The sequence below is a fragment of the Eubalaena glacialis genome, chromosome 12, assembly GCF_028564815.1.
Source record: "Eubalaena glacialis isolate mEubGla1 chromosome 12, mEubGla1.1.hap2.+ XY, whole genome shotgun sequence".
NCBI classification, from domain to species: domain Eukaryota; kingdom Metazoa; phylum Chordata; class Mammalia; order Artiodactyla; family Balaenidae; genus Eubalaena; species Eubalaena glacialis.
In genome coordinates this window covers 10,227,549-10,247,503 of record NC_083727.1, presented here as the reverse complement: position 1 = coordinate 10,247,503, position 19,955 = coordinate 10,227,549, and the positions used below count along the sequence as shown (strand labels likewise).

General features: G+C 40.7%; 1 protein-coding gene across 1 annotated transcript in view; it reads left to right on the top strand.

The window, feature by feature from the left end:
• Nucleotides 1-19,955, top strand: part of ARID1B (AT-rich interaction domain 1B) — a 405,190-nt gene that overhangs the window by 363,335 nt on the left and 21,900 nt on the right. The window contains 5 exon segments of the mRNA XM_061207638.1: nucleotides 817-962; nucleotides 7,781-7,890; nucleotides 8,610-8,768; nucleotides 14,314-14,523; nucleotides 17,697-17,901. Of these exon segments, the coding sequence (XP_061063621.1) occupies nucleotides 817-962; nucleotides 7,781-7,890; nucleotides 8,610-8,768; nucleotides 14,314-14,523; nucleotides 17,697-17,901 (830 nt within the window).

Sequence of the window (19,955 nt, the reverse complement as noted above, 5' to 3'; positions counted from 1 at the left end):
TGTCTCCTTCAGATCAAAGAATACCCTTTTCCTCTTTGCAAGAGTGAAGAGAAGTTTGTCTTTCCCAGAGCAGAGCGTAGGCACAAAACTAACAAAACTAAGTCACCAGAAAAATGAGTCTGCACAGCAGTGGGGGAGGGGTGCCTGGGAGCCTACTGGGACACGTACAGCCAGTCTAAAAGCTCCCCTTCCCTTCTGTCACAGGAGACGTCCTACAAAAGAAGTGGAAGTCTGATGTTTACTGTGTAATTTTAATATAGGGAAATTGATGTGTTTTTAATAGTACCTAATCGCAGAACGTTGAAGGGAGCTTTGGAAATGCTTTCTCCAGTATTCATTATATCAGAAAAGTTAGGTCAAAGAAAAATGTTTTTAAACAACATTTTCACACTGCCCATTCGTTTTTTGTTTCTCGACTTTTGGTTTTCGATGTGAGGCTATTAAGTAGTGTTAATAAAGAGTCAAATCTTTTTAAATGTTAGAAATTAATTTTGCTTGCTTTTGTAATTCCTGTTCTTATTTCAAGTTCCCCTTTTCCTGCTTATATTCCTCTATATAAATTATAACCTGGAACACCGGACATGGTTATCTGCGGAACTTACATTGTTTGGAATTTTTACATAGTGTATTAAATAATTACTTAGCAGTAGAGTTCAGCCTCCCGGTCCAAGAAATAAATTATTTTAAGGGGAACAAGAACAATAATGGCCCCACCCCTTGCATAAATGACTGCCATTATGAGAAATGACTGCCGGGGTAAACTGCTGCTACTGTGCGTGGTCAGGATACGTATGCATGTGCTTTCTCTTCATATAGGCAAGGCGGCTTTCCCGGCATGAATCAGAGTGGACTCATGGCTTCCAGCTCTCCCTACAGCCAGCCCATGAACAACAGCTCTGGGCTGATGAACACCCAAGCGCCCCCCTACAGCCTGACGCCCAACATGGTGAACAGCTCGACAGGTAACCTTGGCAGCTCTGTGCCTCTGAGGGCTGCCCTCCCCCTTCCCTCTTCTCCTCGTAGGCTGGTACCCCTGAGAGTATAAAAGCAACCCAAGCAGTCGGATCATTTGGTGAAAAGGGGGAACATACTACTTCTCTGCTGCTTGGACACTTGCTCAATCTATTAAGACTTGAGGATTACATTACATTTTATGTAAATTATTTTTATTCATTCTGTGTTTGTGTAACATGTCGACATATTTCAAGTGTCATTGGAGATTGCTTGCAAAGTATATACACTAAGCTGTTTTTGTCTTTGGGCATTATTAGGAGTATTGGAAGGTTCCATGACAAAGTCTGTAGTCTCCATTTGATAGTGGTAGAGATAAACATTTAAAATTCATGTTTCAGAGGAAATGATTGAAGGGCAGGACAAGGGGGTGTTTGAAATAGTTTTTTTTCATTTAAGGAAACTCACCTTTAAATTTACACATGAAAATAGTTGTTTTTATAGGTGCTATTTATAGACTGTCTCTGTTGAGAAATTATACATTTTTAAATGAATTGTTTTAAATTTTTCATGATGTTTAATTTTTTCAGCACACTTTATGATCTCAACAGTTGCATTCTTAACCAAATCCCATCTGATTAGTGGAGTAAGAGTATGCTGTCAGTTTGTGGAAATAACAAAAATGTCTAACACTGTGCGAATGTTCCACGTTCTTAGGCCCCCAAGGTCCTGAACCCCTTTACAAGCCCCCTATCTAGTGATGGTGAGCACTGCTCTTTAAATGAGAAAACAATGACGTATTTCACCTGACCTGTTAACTTTTTCTGGCACCGACGTTTTGGGTAGGATTCCCTCCTTTAGTTACTACAGAGCTTTGCATAGCCAGCTGTGCGTCCTGCAGTGCTTTATGATGTGTTAGAAAAACACTGTGGAGTCAGAGGCTGGGCTCCCTCTTATTACCTTTTTTCATTTCCTCTGCCTTTCGCTGCCTTTCTGACCTCTCCATCTTTGAAAGACGCCCCAGGAGCTGTTGTTTCTTTGTCAGGAAGGACAGACAGCTAGAGGCTGGGCTTGCATCCCATCTGAGCTTCTAGGGTTGTTGGTTTCTAGGGTCTAATTTAATAGTGCCATTCCCTGATTACTTCTCTTTAAAAGTTTATGGAAGAGAAAAAAATAGAAACTACTGGTGAAAATGAAGCTTTTTAAATAAATAAATCCAACAGCCCTTCCTGATGTTAAACAGGCATTCATCCCAGCAGGTGGATGTTTTTGTTTTTGTTGTTTTAAATTTATTTATTTTATTTATTTTTGGCTGCATTGGGTCTTCGTTGCTGCGGGCGGGCTTCTCCAGCTGCGATGAGCGGGGGCCACTCCCAGCTGCAGTGCGCGGGCTTCTCACTGCAGTGTCCCCCCCCCCCCATCCCAACCCTGTTGCAGAGCACGGGCTCCAGGCACGCGGGCCTCAGCAGTTGTGGCACATGAACCCAGCAGTTGTGGCTCACTTGCTCAGCAGTTGTGGCTTGCGGGCTCTAGAGTGCAGGCTCAGCAGCTGGGGCGCACGGGCTTAGTTGCTCTGCAGCATGTGGGATCCTCCCAGACCAGGACTCGAACCCGCGTCCCCTGCTTTGGCAGGCAGACTCTCAACCACCGCGCCACCAGGGAAGCCCCGAGGTGGATGTTTTTACATTTGAAATGAAAGATAAAAAGCTTGAACTATTAGCTAGAAGCTTCCCTTTCCCTTCCCAGCACTGTCCGAGGTAATGGTGTATTTGGGTTATGACATTATGTGTTTTGTCTGGCTTGCTGAAATAAAATTACTTCAGAGCATTGAAACTACACAATACATTTTCACCCACTATTAGCAATACTCATTTTTCCCTTTTTTTCCTTTGGACCCCAGAGCCACAAAAAATAACCAACAACAAATAGATGCCCTGCCTAAGAAGATTTATGTATTCCTGAGGAATAACCAATTTAATGGAGATTCACAGAGAGGGTTTCTTTTTATTATTATTATTCAGATAATTCAGCTATTTGTTATTTCATACAGAGGAAATGTTCAATGAAAGGCCATTTATCCTCACAGTCTTTTGTATGGGCTACTAGTAGTATACTTTTTTTTTTACTGCATTGTGCGTTTTGAAGTATTGAATTTTTAATAATTTAAACATTTATCAAATTTTCCTCTACCCATTTATGTGATTTGATTCCAGCTTTATTAAGTCAAATGCTACCTGATAGAAAGTAATCATCCAGCATATGCAAGGAATATTGATGATTTAGCATTTACTGTGTCTCTATTGATAGATACATGTGAATCTGCTATAACTGTGTTACAACCTCTGAGGGAAACAGGAATGACAAAGGAACCCAGAATGTGACAGCGTGGCTCCTGATAGGAGTGTTGGTCTGAAGGTGTGCACTTGACTTTTCTAGAGATGGGCCAGAGATGGCTTGGATCATCACCACCTCAGATTACTTGGTTTGGGCCCATGGAGATAAATTACCGGTGACAACAGCAAAGCATTTTCTCCAACAAAGGACACTTTTGGAGAAGGTGCAGATAATACAAGTGATGGCCAGTGGGGTTTTGTGCACCTCAGTTAGCAGCTTTGTGCAGCCGGCATTCCAGCATCCCCTTCGCTGAGTTCAGACAGTTGCGCTGTAGACAGTGTGCAGGGCCAAAACCAGTCCTCCTGTGTAGTGACAAGTTGTCACAAGCCTCAGTGAGCAAGTAATTATTTAAATGGAGTCAGTGTGACTGTGAAGGTGGCACCTCTTTCTTCACTTCAGATGTGGGGAGAAGTGGGATGGTGAGCAGTGGGGATTGTTTCCCTCTAAAGAAGCTTTTGTAAAATATGTAGTTGGACTAAAAGATTAGAATTATGTATTACTATGGGAAAAATTATAAATTATGTATAACCTCGTTAAATATACCCTTATATAATACTTGTGTTGTTACATTGTACTTATTTATGTTTCATTTTGTAATATTAATTAGTCGTATACTTATCTGCACGTAAACTGTCACCTTCAAGAAGATATCTAAATGATAGAAAATATATCTACCGTCTGTGATTCTAAGTTTGCCTCACCAGAAGTCACTGTACGAAGTATAGGGCATTTCCATCTGAATAACTTACAGATAGTAAATGAGCAACCATATGCCACTGTGGCCAGGCACTCTCCCCTTGGAGGTATGTCAGCATAGGGAAATTTCGGGGGATTCTTTCAAGGCCTTGCTGATCCAGCCAGAGACAAATGTTTCTCCTGAGCTTTTCTCATACCCTTTGTATGTGTTAAGAGTATTCTTTATATATTTGCCACGTATAAAAATAGTCGTGACTATCTACAAATGTATACACGTAGATAGACCCTTTGTGTTTTCAAAAACAAGGAATAAAATATTTTACAGAGTATGGTATATTATTTACCATGAACAGAAAAGATCTGTTTGTGTGTTTCCGGTCCTATTTTACCATCTTCTGGGAATGATTTTGCAGCCTTGCAGGGAGACTAAGTAAAGGTAGCTGGGAGAGTAGGAATGGACTTTAAGATCCGTTTTACTTGCACCATATGTTCTTTATGTTCTTTTTGAATATATTAAATCCAGGTGGAATAACCGCCTTAGGACCTTGACCCACACTTACTCCAAGAAGTCATTCTAGCTCTTAAATTCCAATGGTAAAGCCAGAGGCTACTACTTGAAATGTATTTGCAGTACTCACACAGCACTTTCTGCAGTCAGAGGTTCTTTACTGCCCCTTTTTATGTCTGAACTTTACACGCTGGATTACTGATGTCAAGAGGAGGAAGAACAGTGACGTGATTTAACAAATCCTTATAATATTGGTGGTCTTTCTCTTCTGGGAAAGAAGAAAAAAATAGTGCCCCTGGAGTAACAGTGCCCTGGGAAGCATATGGCTCTTTGCAGTATTCACTGAGAATTCTGGTAAGAAGTCAAAAATAAGCATTTTAACAAAAGGAATAGTAAAAGCCACAGTAAGGAAAGACCTTATGATCCGTTTAGTAAAATAAAATTTACATCGTAAGGCAGGAGTACTAAGTAAAGCTATTACTCTATATTCTATCCTTATTTATCTCTCAAAATAATATAGCATTGTAATTTTTAAATTTTATTTATTTGTTTGTTTGTTTATTTTTGGCTGCGTTGGGTCTTCGTTGCTGCGCGCGGGCTTTCTCTAGTTGCAGCAAGCAGGGGCTACTCTTCGTTGCGGTGCGCGGGCTTCTCATTGCGGTGGCTTCTCTTGTTGCGGAGCACGGGCTCTAGGCGCGCGGGCTTCAGTAGTTGTGGTGCACGGGCTGTAGAGCGCAGGCTCAGTAGCTGTGGTGCACGGGCTTAGTTGCTCCGCAGCATGTGGGATCTTCCCAGACCAGGGCTCGAACCCGTGTCCCCTGCATTGGCGGACGGATTCTTAACCACTGCACCACCAGGGAAGTCCCAGCAATGTAATTTTCGAAATATGTTTGCATACCCTGAATGCCCATTTTAAAATATATAATAGAAAATGAAGAAGTTTGGGGAATTTCAGACCAATATACATGCTTATATTCATTTAAGTGTGATTTTTAAATCACTGTAAATTGTCATTAATTATCATAATACAATATTGGCCTAGTTCTTTATGCTAAAAAAAATCGCCTTTTATGTACATTAACACATTTAATGCATGAAGAAGGAATTAGAAAGAAATTACTATTTTTCAAAAATAATATTCAGGCATAATTTATTATAAATGCTACCAAACTATCTGTTACAACCTTAGGAGGAGCAGGACTTAAGCCGTGTGTCCATGGCTTTGCCACTTTCTCTGGAATTGTGGCTGTCGTCCCTTTGAACCCACTCGGGGAATAACTGGCAAGGACATGTGGACTTTCATAAGGAAGCCCCTCCTTCCGTACTCATCCTGCTTTCTTTCCCCTTCTCTTCTTCTACAAAGGGGGTTTCTTAATGTATAGATTTACTGATTCCTATCTCACTAGACGCAAGAGGTAAAACTGCACGAAAGCAATCCACTCCTTTGCACGAGGCTGTCTTCTTGGTGTAATATCTCTCAGCTGCTTTTTTGAGGTTTCACACGTTCACAAAAATAACAGCATTTTTAGCTGATCCCAATAGATTTTTCTCTGCAGCTGCATCACTTGAAAAAGCTTTTTGTTCCAGTTCTTAAAGTCTAAGTATTGAAAGTAATTTGGAAAAAAAAAAAAAAAAAGAAAAACATCCCAATTATGATTTGTGTGTGTGGTGATGACTTCAAGGGCTGACTGGGCTGCAAATGGGCTTTGAAAAACAAGCCAATGTGCCCATGGAAAATACAGGCATTTCAGAGCGCATCATTGAGTGTGCTGATGTAAACTCACAGACACGTGCCTGGGTAGGCTTTTTTGGCAGGACCTCTGGTCTCAACCTGCAGTGATGCTAACGATATTAGCAAATTAGCACCACAAAGCTTGCCAGCTAATTCGCCAGAGCCCTGCTCACTCTCTCACTGCTGTAATTAAAACTAATTATTTTCTAAAACATAGTAATACATGAATATGTGCAATAATCATTTTGTAGTGGGCAATCTGTGGAGCCTTTTTTTAAAGCTTTTTTTTTTTTTTTTTTTTTTTTTTTTGCACATGATGCTGCATGTGTACTGCCGTGGTTGGGCCAGCACGTTGATTTGCAGAATGTAAAATGGGTCCTGTTCATAAAACCTCGAGGTTTATTTTATTTTGAAATGGGAATGTTTTCGGTTTTTCACTCATTTACAAGGCTCGTGATTCTCTCCCCTCTCCCTTTTCTCCTTCCACCTCTCCTCCCTCTGCCTCCTCACACAGCTGTGTGGTGTGACACTCACAGCCCAGTGCTGTGCAGATGGTTTGCACAGTGGGGTTCTGTAGAAATTCAGCTGTTATTCCCTGGATATCTACACTGATTCCCTACTGTAGCCTTGTTCTTCCTTTAAAAGGAAATCTAAATCCATATTCTTGACTTGAAAATAACTAGTAGTATTTGCAGTAAATGCCTGTAAATCCGTTGTTCTTTGGTGAACCTTTCATTCTAAAGCCTAAATGAACTTGATTGAATTTCTGAGCCAGGAGCTAGAAAATGAGTTTTGCCTGGGATCGTAGGGTTGGCTTGAGCTGGTGTGGGTGTCTAACCTGGGCATTTGAGCTGAGGCTGAGGACTGATCCATGTATGCACTGCACCAGAATGAAAGGAAACCAGCCCCATTGCAAAATAATTAGAAATCCTCTCCTTCAAAAATTACTTTTGATTATTGTTTTTGAAGTCATCTGTTACAACCATCTTCCATTATTGTAGCCTAGGCCATATGTAATAGATGCGATTTTCAAATGAAACAATATAAAGTGGTAAATGATTTTACAAACTATGGATTATGTGAATTTAGGAAGTTAAGAAAGCAATAAATCCTCTAGTCAACCAGTGAAAATAGACATATCCAGCATTTGAACCCCTCATGAGCAATTTAGACATTGGGCATATTTCTACTTGCACCTACTCTATTAAAGCTGTAATAATTTTGAAAAACTAATATTGATAAAAGTTGACTTTCGGTGGCTTAGGTCTTGAGTAAATGATTGCTTTTTTTCCCCCTAAGATAAAAAAGGATTGCCAGAATGTCATGCTACTTAGATTTCAGAAATGAGTATTCTCTGAGTTACAATTTCTTTCTCCTTTTTTCTTTCCTTCCTCGGAGGGAAATTCGGGTGCCCCATCACTCAGTAGCTTGTGTTAGCGGGAGCACAGCCTGACACATCACATGTATAATCCCAAACTCTTTCTCCTGTTTTCGATTAGCATCTATGGGTCTTGCAGATATGATGTCTCCTGGTGAATCCAAACTGCCCCTGCCTCTCAAAGCAGATGGTAAAGAAGAAGGCACTGCACAGCCGGAGAGCAAGTCGAAGGTATTCCTCTCTCCCCTGCACGCGGTGTGGGGTCTGCTCGCTGCAGCTGCCGTGTGGCTCTCTCCTCACTTTTTTTCATTTGGTTTCTTCTCTTCCGCATGCCTCCATCTTGTGCGAAACGTTTGCAGTCTTCTTTCCCCGCCCCCCTCATGGTGTGGATCTGAAAGTTACTAGTTCTTATGGCATTTAACTCGTGGCTGGGGGAGAGGGGTGGAGGGACAGGACCCACCCAGAGAAATGCTTCGGGGGTGGGGAGAAGGAAGGGATCTTGCCTGGTTGGTACTTGAAGCCATTTTCTCTGCCTTCAGTTTATAGCTTCCTGTTTTGGCCGCCTCAGCAACAACAACATACTTAATATTTTGCTTTCCTACCTTATTTGATAAATAAGGTGAACAGCTTTTTTTTTTTTTTTTTTTTTCCTTTCTTTCTTTCATAAGGGGTAACCCATGCTTAGCATCCCATGTAAGCTTGAAGTAAGCATGGTGGCTTAGTGGTCTTATCCAGCATCCAGCAAACTTACCAAGTTATACTAATTAAGAATGTTGTTTTAATACTTTTATATGTGTGTGTGGTTTTGTGTGTTTGTTTGTACATGTCTTTATATATATATCTATTATATATAAAAATTAGTCTGTTAAACTGGATGTGCTTTTTGTTATTTTAAATAAAGTTTGCCCTACCTTTGTCATTTTTTTTTTTTTTTTATTCCTCTACCACAGGATAGCTACAGCTCTCAGGGTATTTCTCAGCCCCCAACCCCCGGTAACCTGCCAGTCCCTTCCCCAATGTCCCCCAGCTCTGCTAGCATCTCCTCATTTCATGGAGATGAAAGTGATAGCATTAGCAGCCCAGGCTGGCCAAAGACTCCATCAAGCCCTGTAAGTGGCTCTGGTTTTTTGTTTTTTTGTTTTTTTGGGGTTTTTTGATAATTAATTCTATTTTAATGCTTGCTTATTTATTTGTTTTATAAGACTTTTTCTTCATAATTTATCCATGAAAGGGTTTTCTTTATAGTGGTAACAAAATGAGTAAAGTTTGTATGCATCATACATAAGTTGATTGCTGGTAATGAAACCACTGATATAAAGAAGCGTCTCTATACGAAGCATGTGATTGTGTTACTGGGTCCAAACTCCTTCACACAATGACTTTGTTTAAATGTCTAATCCATTGTGCGCTTATAGAAGATCTTTAAAATGAGTTAACTGTCCATTTACATGGGAACTAATAGCAGCCATGGAGTATATGATAAGTTTGGCCTTTGGCCTAAATCTTTCATCGGCTATTATGTCTGAAACATCTTATTTCAAAACTGCCTATCTTGAAAATATAAATATTACACTCTGGGCACAGTTTAGCATATCATCAGCCAGGCTTTGTTTCAATGTACTTGTCAGAAATGAACAGAAAAGTTGTTGAAATGTTAGTGCATGTGAATATTTGGAATGCTACTCTTAGATTAATGTGTGCCTACATTAGAATCAATTGAGATAGAAAAATTATATCCTGCACAAGCCTGCTCATAATCTTGAAATTAAGTGTTGATTTCATACGATATTTAAAAAAACAAAAATGGAAATGTGCATATAAGGGAATTTTTTTAGCCTTAATATTCTTCTGTCTGAAGAGCTAGGCCTTTATTTTCCTACTAAAGAAATTAATTCTGTGCCATTAAAAAAGAAGAAGAATGGCACTGTAGTAACCTTTATTTTACATTCATATAAGGAATCAAAAGATCTTAAAAAAAAAAAAAATCTTAACATGCAATTACTTGCCAAGCAGGCTTAATTAATGCGCTAATTTTTGCAAGACAATGTATTGAAGAGCACAGCTCAGGAAAAGCAAGTTGGAGGGAAGAAGACTCTAACTGCAGAATCTGGCAATCTAGTCAAAACCCCAAAAGGAGGCTGCTATTAATTATCCATTCGCTGGTTTAAACAGATAGAGCTGAAGGTTTGAAGACTTGGTAGTTCCAGTAAATGTTTGTAAAATTCATGTGGAGCTCTAGTATAACCAGCATTTTCCTTTTCAGAGGAAGAAAGGGCAATATTCGCTGTTACCTCCTTTGTAGACATATGTTTCGCTTTTTCAACAACCGAGATGAAATGAAAAATGCTTCTAATATGGATTAAGTAGAACTAATGGAAGAGAGAGTGCAGCTCCTTAATTCTGATATCTTTGTGTTATTTGCTTTGAGTCTCAGAAGGCAGCCAACATTGGGGGGCGGGGGGGGGCGGTCCCATAATCTACTTTGGTGTTTTGTTTTGTTTTAATCATAGAAAAAGTGTTTTTGAATCAGTGATACTCTCAAGTTAACAGGTAGAACCCCAGCTATAACTTTTCAAAAACATTTTGTTTATTGGCTCAGAGGGGAAGATTTCAGAGGTTGAGAATATCTTTAAAACCTTAAGATAATAATTAAGAATAATAATTTATTAAAGACTACTAATAGACCATATTATAGGTTTAAAATTTCCATCTTGCTGATTTCTGAATTATAAAGAATGATTGAGATATTTGTTTCAAGTTCCTAGTCACATTATCTCTATCCAATAAGTCCTGTAGGAAACTATTATCAAAACCCTCCTTTCTACTTAAATACGAGAAAAAAGAAAACTGAATTGTTGATTTCATTAATACTTCTACATACATTATCTCTCCCTGTACCATAACCATTTTTTTGTTTAAGAATTTACAAGCAAACTTCTGGCTCCAGTCTTAGAGCAAGGGAACAGCAGAAGATGTGGTTTGAGGTAGTGGGAGGTGTTAGAGATTGCTCTGTATTGAAAAAACAACACCACCCTCTAATGAGATGCTCATTCAAGAAAGGAACTAAAGGAGATTGTTATGAAGGACCCTAAGATTATCTCTGCTATCAAATCACTGCCGATATATACTGAAGAGTATTTAACTTCTCTTTCTGAGATACAACTTTAATTTGTACTTAAAATTGCTCCTAACGGTGTTTCTAATAAAGCCTATCTAATAGCAGGCCTGAAATGGACTAAATAGCAAAGATGTTCTGTGCTTTGACAGTGTGCCATGGACCAGCACTGTTTTGTTACAAAACATTCTAGAATAAAAATAAACATTTGCACATACACATGCATATACACATATTACCAGGCATATGGTAAAGACTGCTGAAATGTAAATCTGCTTCAAAGACTTGAGGAAAAGTGTACTTATAGACTTAATTAAGTTATATGCAAGGAAAACATTTGTGGCACCATAATAATGTCTTGCTGTAATTTTTCAGCTATCTCCATTTCTTTTCCTTGCCTCCACGACTGTTTCATGCAGTAGGATACAATTTTTACAACACCAAAGCAATATGAGGTGGTGCTAGTGGCCTGAAAAAGTTAACCAGCTTTCTTCAGGGCTAGTTTTTTTTGCCCATTGTCAGTGGGTAGAGTGTAAATGACATTTATCCAAAGGTCACATCATAATTAACGTCTCTGAACAAAAAAAGTATGTTTTGAGCCTGATCAGTGATAAAGTGTATAGTCTTTATTTCCTAGGGCTTTTGTTTCTCTTAATGTCCTTTTTCTCTGTTTGGGCACCCAAATACTAACTTTGGGAATGGGCTACTGTGCAGCCCTGGAAGCTGGGAATGGAGATGTTACTTGCCCACCAATCCCTTCTCAGCTTTCAGTCTTATTAGATTGTGTCCACATTCACTTAGCACTTCACTCACTGAAAGCCTGTTTATAGAATATTTTAATCAGCTGTTAATTCTTACTTGGATGGTGCTAGACTTTTCAGACCTTGTTCATTTGAGTATTCACTCAGAACAGATAACGTACTGAGTACCTTCAGTGTGCTGTCACTGTTGGTGATTCAAGATCAACCCAGTTCCTGCCTCGTGGAATGTCAAGTCTAGTGAGGAGAGTGGAGGGCAGACAGCTAATCCCGCGCAAAACATAGGCCTTTATGCACTGTGAGGCCAGGTGCCGCCAAGGACAAATAAAGCCTGCGATGATGATTCAGACCAGGGAGCCGGCATCAGGGGAGGCCTCTTCTAGGACCTAACATAAAACTGAGGCTTGACCACTTTCTTTTCATACAGATGCATTTTTTTTACATTATGGCACCATAAAATGCATTTTTGAAGATCTAAAAACTACGAAAAGTAAAACAATTCTATTAAAGACTGTTATCTTCATTAAGGTTTTCTAATTTTATGAGAACAAATTGAGATATGTAGAAGTTAATTAAACTTAAGTTCACTTAACAAAGAAAGGTAAGAAAAGTTAAAATATGGATAGTCAAGCTAAGTAAATCATTACTTTAGGCCGGTTTCAGGTTACGAGAATCCGCTCCTTTCATAGATAGGAACAAACACTTCACAGTCTCACTGCTTGGGTCACGATTAACTTTCTCCTGGAGCCCTTCCACAGTTTGGGTTTAGAGAGGACCTGGCCCGGAACAGCAGCTGGATCTTTTACTCGGGATGTTGGCGGAGCACCTAGAAGTGATTGTAAACTGAAACGACTGATTTTATATCTCTTATTTTTAAATGGAATCTCGGACTTCTCCTCTCAGTTCTTCACAGATGAAATGCAAGGGGGAGGTTCATGGTGGTGGTTTTAATTGATTTTAGGTGATAATGGTTTTTTCCTCTGGTTCTTCTTTCAAATTTTTATTTTTTTAAAAAAGGACTGGGTCCATTGTTTTCAGTGTACCTCCCAATAAAGACAAAGTTTCAAAATGATGATTTGGAAACCTCCTGTTCATAACTACCTCATTAACGATGACAAAGTTTCTGAAACGTTCCCAGTATGAGAACGTGGTGTAAAATGTGTTAGAACAGTTTCTTTTCCTAGTCAGATATTCCTTGGGTGTGAGAATATGGTAAATAAATTTTAAAAACTTATTTGGATATGGAGTATGTCCCCTAATCGTGTATGTACATGAGTTTACAGACATACATAGGAACATGGATACACACTTTAAGTTCTCATCTACAGTAACTTTTACGTGACTTGCCCTTTAGCTTCAGCATCAGTTTAAATTCTAAAAGATCACATTATTTTTTTTATCCTACCACTCTACTTTTTTTATTTACATCAACTGTATTACCCAGTTTTATATATTTTATGTAAAGATTTTGTGCTTCAATAATTCTAAAGCTGAAGGCTTAAAATTTTAGCCAGAACAGCTTGGGAAAATTACATGTTAATTGGAGGGACCTCTGCCACTCACCAGCTTGATTAGTTTCATTCTCAAGCATCCTTTCTCAGGCCCTACCACCACCACTGCCCCCATTTCAGCAGTATGTTTAAAATTATCTTGAGCTAAATATAATGAAAAAGAGTTAAGAAAAACTCCATCTAAAATAAGAGCTATACACTGCAAATGACAACCTAGTAAATAAACATGACTAAATGAAGTATATTATTATTCCAAGGAAATCCTTATCAAGACTTTGCAAGTGGTTTTGCACAATAATCCCAGAGTTGCAGATATTACAAGTGCACAAATATTGTTACAAATACAGAGACATAAAAGAAAGGAAAAATATACAGTTGGGCTTTTTACGAAACAGCAACTTTTGACATTTTAGAATCAAGTACATAGTTAGAAAAATAAAAGACCAAGAATTAGAGCATCAGTATAAACCAAATGGGCACATGAAAGTAAACGTGTGTATTTATCCATAGATATGCTGGGAGTATGAAATAGCACATGTCTTTGTGATTAACACATGGTTGCTTAAGAAATGTATTAAAATAACTAAACAGCCCCTTAACCTTGGCAGAGAAGTTCAAGAAACCTTAAGTCGGGAAAGCAGGTCGTTATGAGCGAATGCCAGAGCTTTAGCTGGCCATTAGTTTACAAAGCTCTCGAGTGTAGAGCCCACACACCACTGGGTCCTGTGACATGTGACCTACCTTATATTTTTCAGCAAGTACCACGTGTTTGCTCTTCCTCCATATGATTTAGTTTTAAGGAAGACACACATTGGCCATCCATATTTTGACAAGGAAATGTAGGAGTCCATGTAGGTTTTTAGGGCTCTATAACATTACATGTGAAATTTTAAATTCACTGTGATCATTCAATGAGCTAGCACCCTTTTGTTTTTAAAAATGACGCGAGGCGTCATTGGAATCTTGCCTTCTGGGATTCAACGCTTATATTGATAAAGTAAAAAAGGTTTCTGTTCCTTTCTTTTTGTTTTTCAAGTATATAAAAGGGGGAGTTTGGGCCCTTTGTTTAAAGTCGAAGTAAATTCTTAATTAAGACAATGTATACTTTGTGCCTGAACTAGTAGCCTTCATTCCTAATTGTTGTGTGATAGCAGTAGTTTTTAAATTTCTTCTCTTCTTGTATTTGGTAGCTCATTACTTTTTTCTCACCTTCTTCCCTTTCCCTCTGCCCACCCATGCCCCATCTCCAAATGCTCCTTCTGGGCTCTAGAAGTCCAGCTCATCCACCACCACTGGGGAAAAGATCACAAAGGTGTATGAATTGGGGAATGAGCCAGAGAGAAAGCTGTGGGTAGACCGATACCTCACCTTCATGGAGGAGAGAGGCTCCCCGGTCTCAAGTCTGCCTGCGGTGGGCAAGAAGCCCTTGGACCTGTTCCGACTCTATGTCTGCGTTAAAGAGATTGGAGGTTTGGCACAGGTGAGAATGAATGAATGAATGAGGAGATGCTATAGATAAGCTCTTACAGCAGCATTCTTTGAATATACAGACTCGAATTTTTTCCTCACAAAGAAAAAGCGAAGCCCCTGGGAAGGTCGCCTTTACCGGGATCCATGTCCATGTGCCGCAGGGGGAGAGTGCTGGGGCCAGGGACCTGGACCGCTGCCCACTCGCAGAGTGACCGCAGTCATTTCTATGGATCTCAGTCCTCATCTGTAAGATGAGACATTTGGGCTAGATTTTGCTTTCGGGTCCCTGACAGCTCCAGAATTCTACTGAATCTGTCAGAATTTCATAGTAAATAAAAATGTTTTGCAAATGACTAAATTGTCTAGATTAGATATAAATCAAGTTCACTGTTTCCCTCTATCCAGAGCAATTTAGCAAGAAAACTAAGTCATACTTCTAAGACCACGTCCACTATACCTGGGCGGCAAGAAGAGTAGTGCTGTCCCTTTTTCACAGGGCTGGGACTGGCATGGGCACAAGTGGCACCCGGAGTGCAGAATTCCAGGAGGCGCTCGTTTTGGGGTTGTGCAGATGCCTCCCCTGCACTTCCCCGTTCAGTTTTGTACCCTAGAGGCCACACTTTCCTCACCCTTGTCTCAGCCCAGTTTTTAGCATTGGGTCTGGTTTGTGTGTCCATGTCCCGAAGTAGAATGGGGGAAAGTGTCCTAAGGGGAGAGTGCCCACTGCGTTCTGGGCACTGTGCTTTTTCTTGTCACTTTTTTTCTCAATACCCGTGAAATGCAAGGTCGTCAGCCCTGAAGAAGAGACGTAACAAGATGAAGTACAGTCGTCCCTTGGGATCCATGGGGGATTGGTTCCAGGACCCCGACGAATACCAAAATCCTCAGAGCTCGAGTCCCTTGTTTATATAACCTACACACAACCTCCCGTATACTTTAAATCATCTCTAGATTACTTATAATATCCCAAAAAAATGTAATGCTACGTAAATAGTTGCCGGTACAAATGCAAGTTTTGATTTTTGGAACTGTCTGGACTTTTTTTTTTTTTTTTTTGATACTTTGAATCTGAAGTTGGCTGAATTCACAAATGCATCACCCAGGGACACGGAAGGCCGACTGTACAATGTTGTGGCCCAGGGATTCTCAGGCTAGGTGGTGAGGCCAGGTCTGTCTGATAGCAAAACGCAAGCCCTTTCATCTGCCCATAGTTCTCAGACCTACCTGTTCATTAGCATCACCTGGGAGAACTTAAAACCTGTCAGTACCTGGGCTCCCACCCAGATCAATGCAAGTAGCTGCTCGGGCCTCAGGTGGTGCAGGGCCTCACTATCCGAAGGCAGGTCATCTAATCCACAGGTATCACTGAGGGCCCACTCTGGTCTCGGTGCCACACAGCTCTTGGGGATGCAGGAGAGGCCTTTGTTCTCAGCCCTCCCTGAGGTGCCTCCTCCCACCCGAGACCTGAGGCCTACAACTGAAGCAATCAGAGCTTGACTCCAGACTGCCTGATCAGATGGTAAATCACAGGATGCAGACCAGGTGTGAGTGGTGGTCAGTGAAGGGAGAGGTCAGGATATGCACCTCTCTCCTGCACTTAAACCCTCTGACCTTTCCCATCTGTCCCTGGACACCCCTGACCTTTCCCTTCTGAGCATAGACCCCCCAACCTTTCCTCTCTGCACCTAGACACCCCTGACATTTCTCCTATGGACGTAGACTCCCCTGACCGTTCTTTCTTTACACCTAGACCCCCTGACAGATTTTTTTAGAATCCCCAGGACGCTAAACAATCGGGTTTCACCCATCACAGAAGCGTAGGGATTGTCTGGACACCTCACTCTGTCAGTAGCGTGTATTCCCAGGTTGGGTCTGTGAGCAGGACTCTGCTGGCTTAGCTAATGAAGCTGCTTGAATGTAGCAGTGATTCACAGTGGTGAGCTCCTTGGCAGCATTGTTGCTCACACCCTGTCTTGCGCTCTACCTGGTGGCCATCAGATGTGGTTGGAATAGGTGCTGCAGCCACAGATAGATCAGCTCATTCAGGGTGTATCAGGCAGCGCTCTGCTTACTGTTTGGGAAGCAATTGCAAGCCTGCTTGTTGCAGCCTGGCGTTAAGTAACAAAAATGGCATTAAGCATTCCCAAGAGTATTCCGTGGTTTATCATGCACCATTTAGTACTAAGTAAATGGACATGAAGAGCTTTGTGAGAAAGTCTGAATCCAAAAATTGAACATTTCATTAAAACTCACTGTCCCCTTAACCTATGCTACTTAACACAGGAAACGTCTAAAGGCAAAATATTCCCCAAGTATTGGCAGGCATTCACGTTTCCTTCGTGTGTCGACGTCATGTAGCTGTGTTCCCATGTGGGAATCAAAAGGTTAAAATAATTCCTCAAATCCTTTTATAACGTTTGAGGATTTCCTTCCTTTTTTCTCTTCTCTTTTTGCAGTTGTGTTCCCTCCATCCGAAGTGTGAGTGGGAACACTGGGTAGTCCTGTGCAGCCCTTCCCAAGCCCACAGGTGCTGCCATGTCGGCGACCTGGTGGCTCCACAGCTCAGACAGGGCTGCTGGCTTCGGCCGGGCTTTTAAGTTGGGGTCATTTGGTTGGGGCCTTATTCACCCAACACCACAAGAAAGCCTCGTGAGAGGCTGGGCGCGGACCGAAATTATAGGCTCATCTTTCCGGAAGCTTGCGGCTGTTGGAAGAAGATATTGTTTTTCATATTAAGGCTCAAACACTTAAATTGCAAAATAGTTCTGTTATTGCTTCTTATATTAGTTTTTAGACACCCTTTTTTTTTTTTTTTAAGATAAGAGGTGGTATGGGGATGAGTGTGAGCGAGAGCGTACATTTTGCTCAGAGATAAAGTGCTGGGCCCGGACGGCACCAGCTCTGGAAGAGTGTGAGGCATTAGGAGATGCACCAGGCAGAAGAATCTCCACAAGCAATGCTTTTTATGTAGCTATCAGCAGGTTCCTTAATGGTTTTATAACTGTAAATGCTGTCTATGCACTACTGAGTGGGAGTAATGAGCATTAGTTAAAAGAGGCAAGTGAAGAAAAAAAAAAGTAAACCAAGACATTAAGTGCTTTTTTTTTGTCTCCTGGCTTTAAACAAGCCACTTTGCTGCAAACCAATGATCCTGCCTTTTTTTTTTTTTTTTTTTTTTGCCAGGTTAATAAAAACAAGAAGTGGCGTGAGCTGGCAACCAACCTAAATGTTGGCACTTCAAGCAGTGCAGCGAGCTCCCTGAAAAAGCAGTATATTCAGTACCTGTTTGCCTTTGAGTGCAAGACTGAGCGAGGGGAGGAGCCCCCGCCGGAAGTCTTCAGCACGGGAGACACCAAGAAGCAGCCCAAGCTCCAGCCGCCCTCTCCTGGTAAGTGGTGGTGCTGCAGCGGTAGCGGCGGGCGAGCCGGGGACCCCGCCCCCATGGAGCTCCTCCCAGGCTCTAAGAAGGCCGCTCAGAGTAAAGCAAGCAGAGCAAACTGGGCTCTTAGAGAGCCAGGGGTGTTGTTTTCTGTCTTGTCTATTTAATTAGACCCCGTTGGCAGTGCTTAAGGGAAGAAAGAATAAAATTTGGGGTATTGTCATTTCTGGTCAGCACTTTGAAGGCACTGTTCTTTTGCTTTACCTTTTTTAGGCCAAGTAGACTCTGGAATTCTGAGTTTTATACCTTTATTCCTTATACAGTTATTTTAAAATATTCCATCTAACCGTCAAAATAAGTCTCCCCAATAACCTGTGCTAATACTGGAAACGCCGCCCTGCAGATTTAACAGCCAGCTTCTACCAGCTCTGCCTCTGTCAGAGACACTCCGATTTGTACGTTAACAAAATGGAATTTGGACTTAGTTTTTAATGTCCCCTGCCAAGCAAGTTTTTGCTTGTAGGGAATTCAGCAAACTGTCGTGATAAAGGTCTATATAGCCCTATTTCTGAGAAAGAGTAGTCCAGTTAACTTTGACCCCAAAGTCAGGAATCTTAAAATACTGCTTAGGAATAATGGTGATTCACTTAAATTCTCATAAGCAAAATCATATTGATGATACCTGCCTTCTCTCCTATCTCTTCACTCAACTGTTGGAGATCCTGCCATTCTTTCAGCTCTCCCGCTAGCTTTTGTTCTGCCTGTTAAGTGTTTCAAATTTGATATTACTGAATCATTATATTCTGATAAATACGATATTAGAGATGGGAAGAAACTTGCATCATCCTTAGTTCTGGGTGGTGACCTCACTCAAGTTAAATTTGATCATTCTGTTGTCTGTTTCTGGCCGTGTCCAAGCCCTGGGACGGTCCATGCTTAGTCACACTGTCCTACATACAAGATGGGGCTGATTGTACCTGCCACTTCCCCCAGCAGAGGCTTTTCTGCAGTCAAATGATCATAGCTCATTGCCAGTATTTCTTGAGCACTTACAGTGTGCCAGACACTCTTCTAAGTGCTTTATCATTTAATCTTCATATTAGCCCTGTGATAAAGATACTGTTCTAAAATCCCTGAGAAAACTGAGGCACATAAAATCTAAGCAGACTGATATACACTAATTCGTATGAAATAGATAACTAATAAGAACTTGCTGTATAAAAAATAAATAAAATAAAATTCAAAAATTCAATAAATAAATAAATAAATAAATAAATAAATAATCTAAGCAGACTGGCCCATTGTTGCTAGTGAGTGGAAGAACCGGCCTTTGATCCCAGACATCTGGCTCTAGCATTAGAGAGCTAGATATACCTACTACACCTGTGTTTAAAGTAGCATTGCAATAGGTAAACTGTTTTACACATAGGACGTGGTATCTGTGAGCCAAAGAAAGGAGTTGTTTCTCCTTTAATTATTCCCTCTAGCTGATATCTGGATGGCGATGCTAATATCTAAGACCACTTAGAGATCTCAAATAAATACTTTTTAGGCCCAAGGTGCACTTGTAATGAGCATACCTAGATATAGATCTGTTGGTTCTAAATACAAATAGAGAAGTCCTCCTCTCTAACCCCACCCTTAAAGATTCACAGCCGTTGCCAGTTATGGTGTACTTTAAAAACTGTGAAATCTAATTTCGAAAATCTCACAACATTAACAAGCTGCCTATGAACAGCTCTGAAACTATTTTTCCAAAATAAAAACGCTGTGGGGTGTAGGGACCAAAGTGGCAATGTCTGCAAAGATCTAAAGGTATATTTTATTTGCCAGGAAAGAACTCATGTCACTGAATGGTCTGCACTTCTGTATGGAGAATAGCTCTCCCAGTGTGCATCAGCTTCAGTACAAGAAATCCTGCTGAGGTATAGATAGTTCAGAAAGTACAGGGCCTGTTCTCTTAACAGTCAGCTCTTTCCTTTCCCCCCTTTTTTTTTAAACTACCATTTTTATGGCAACATTATCGCTTTAAGTGCACAAAAGAGCTTGGATTGCAGATGCAC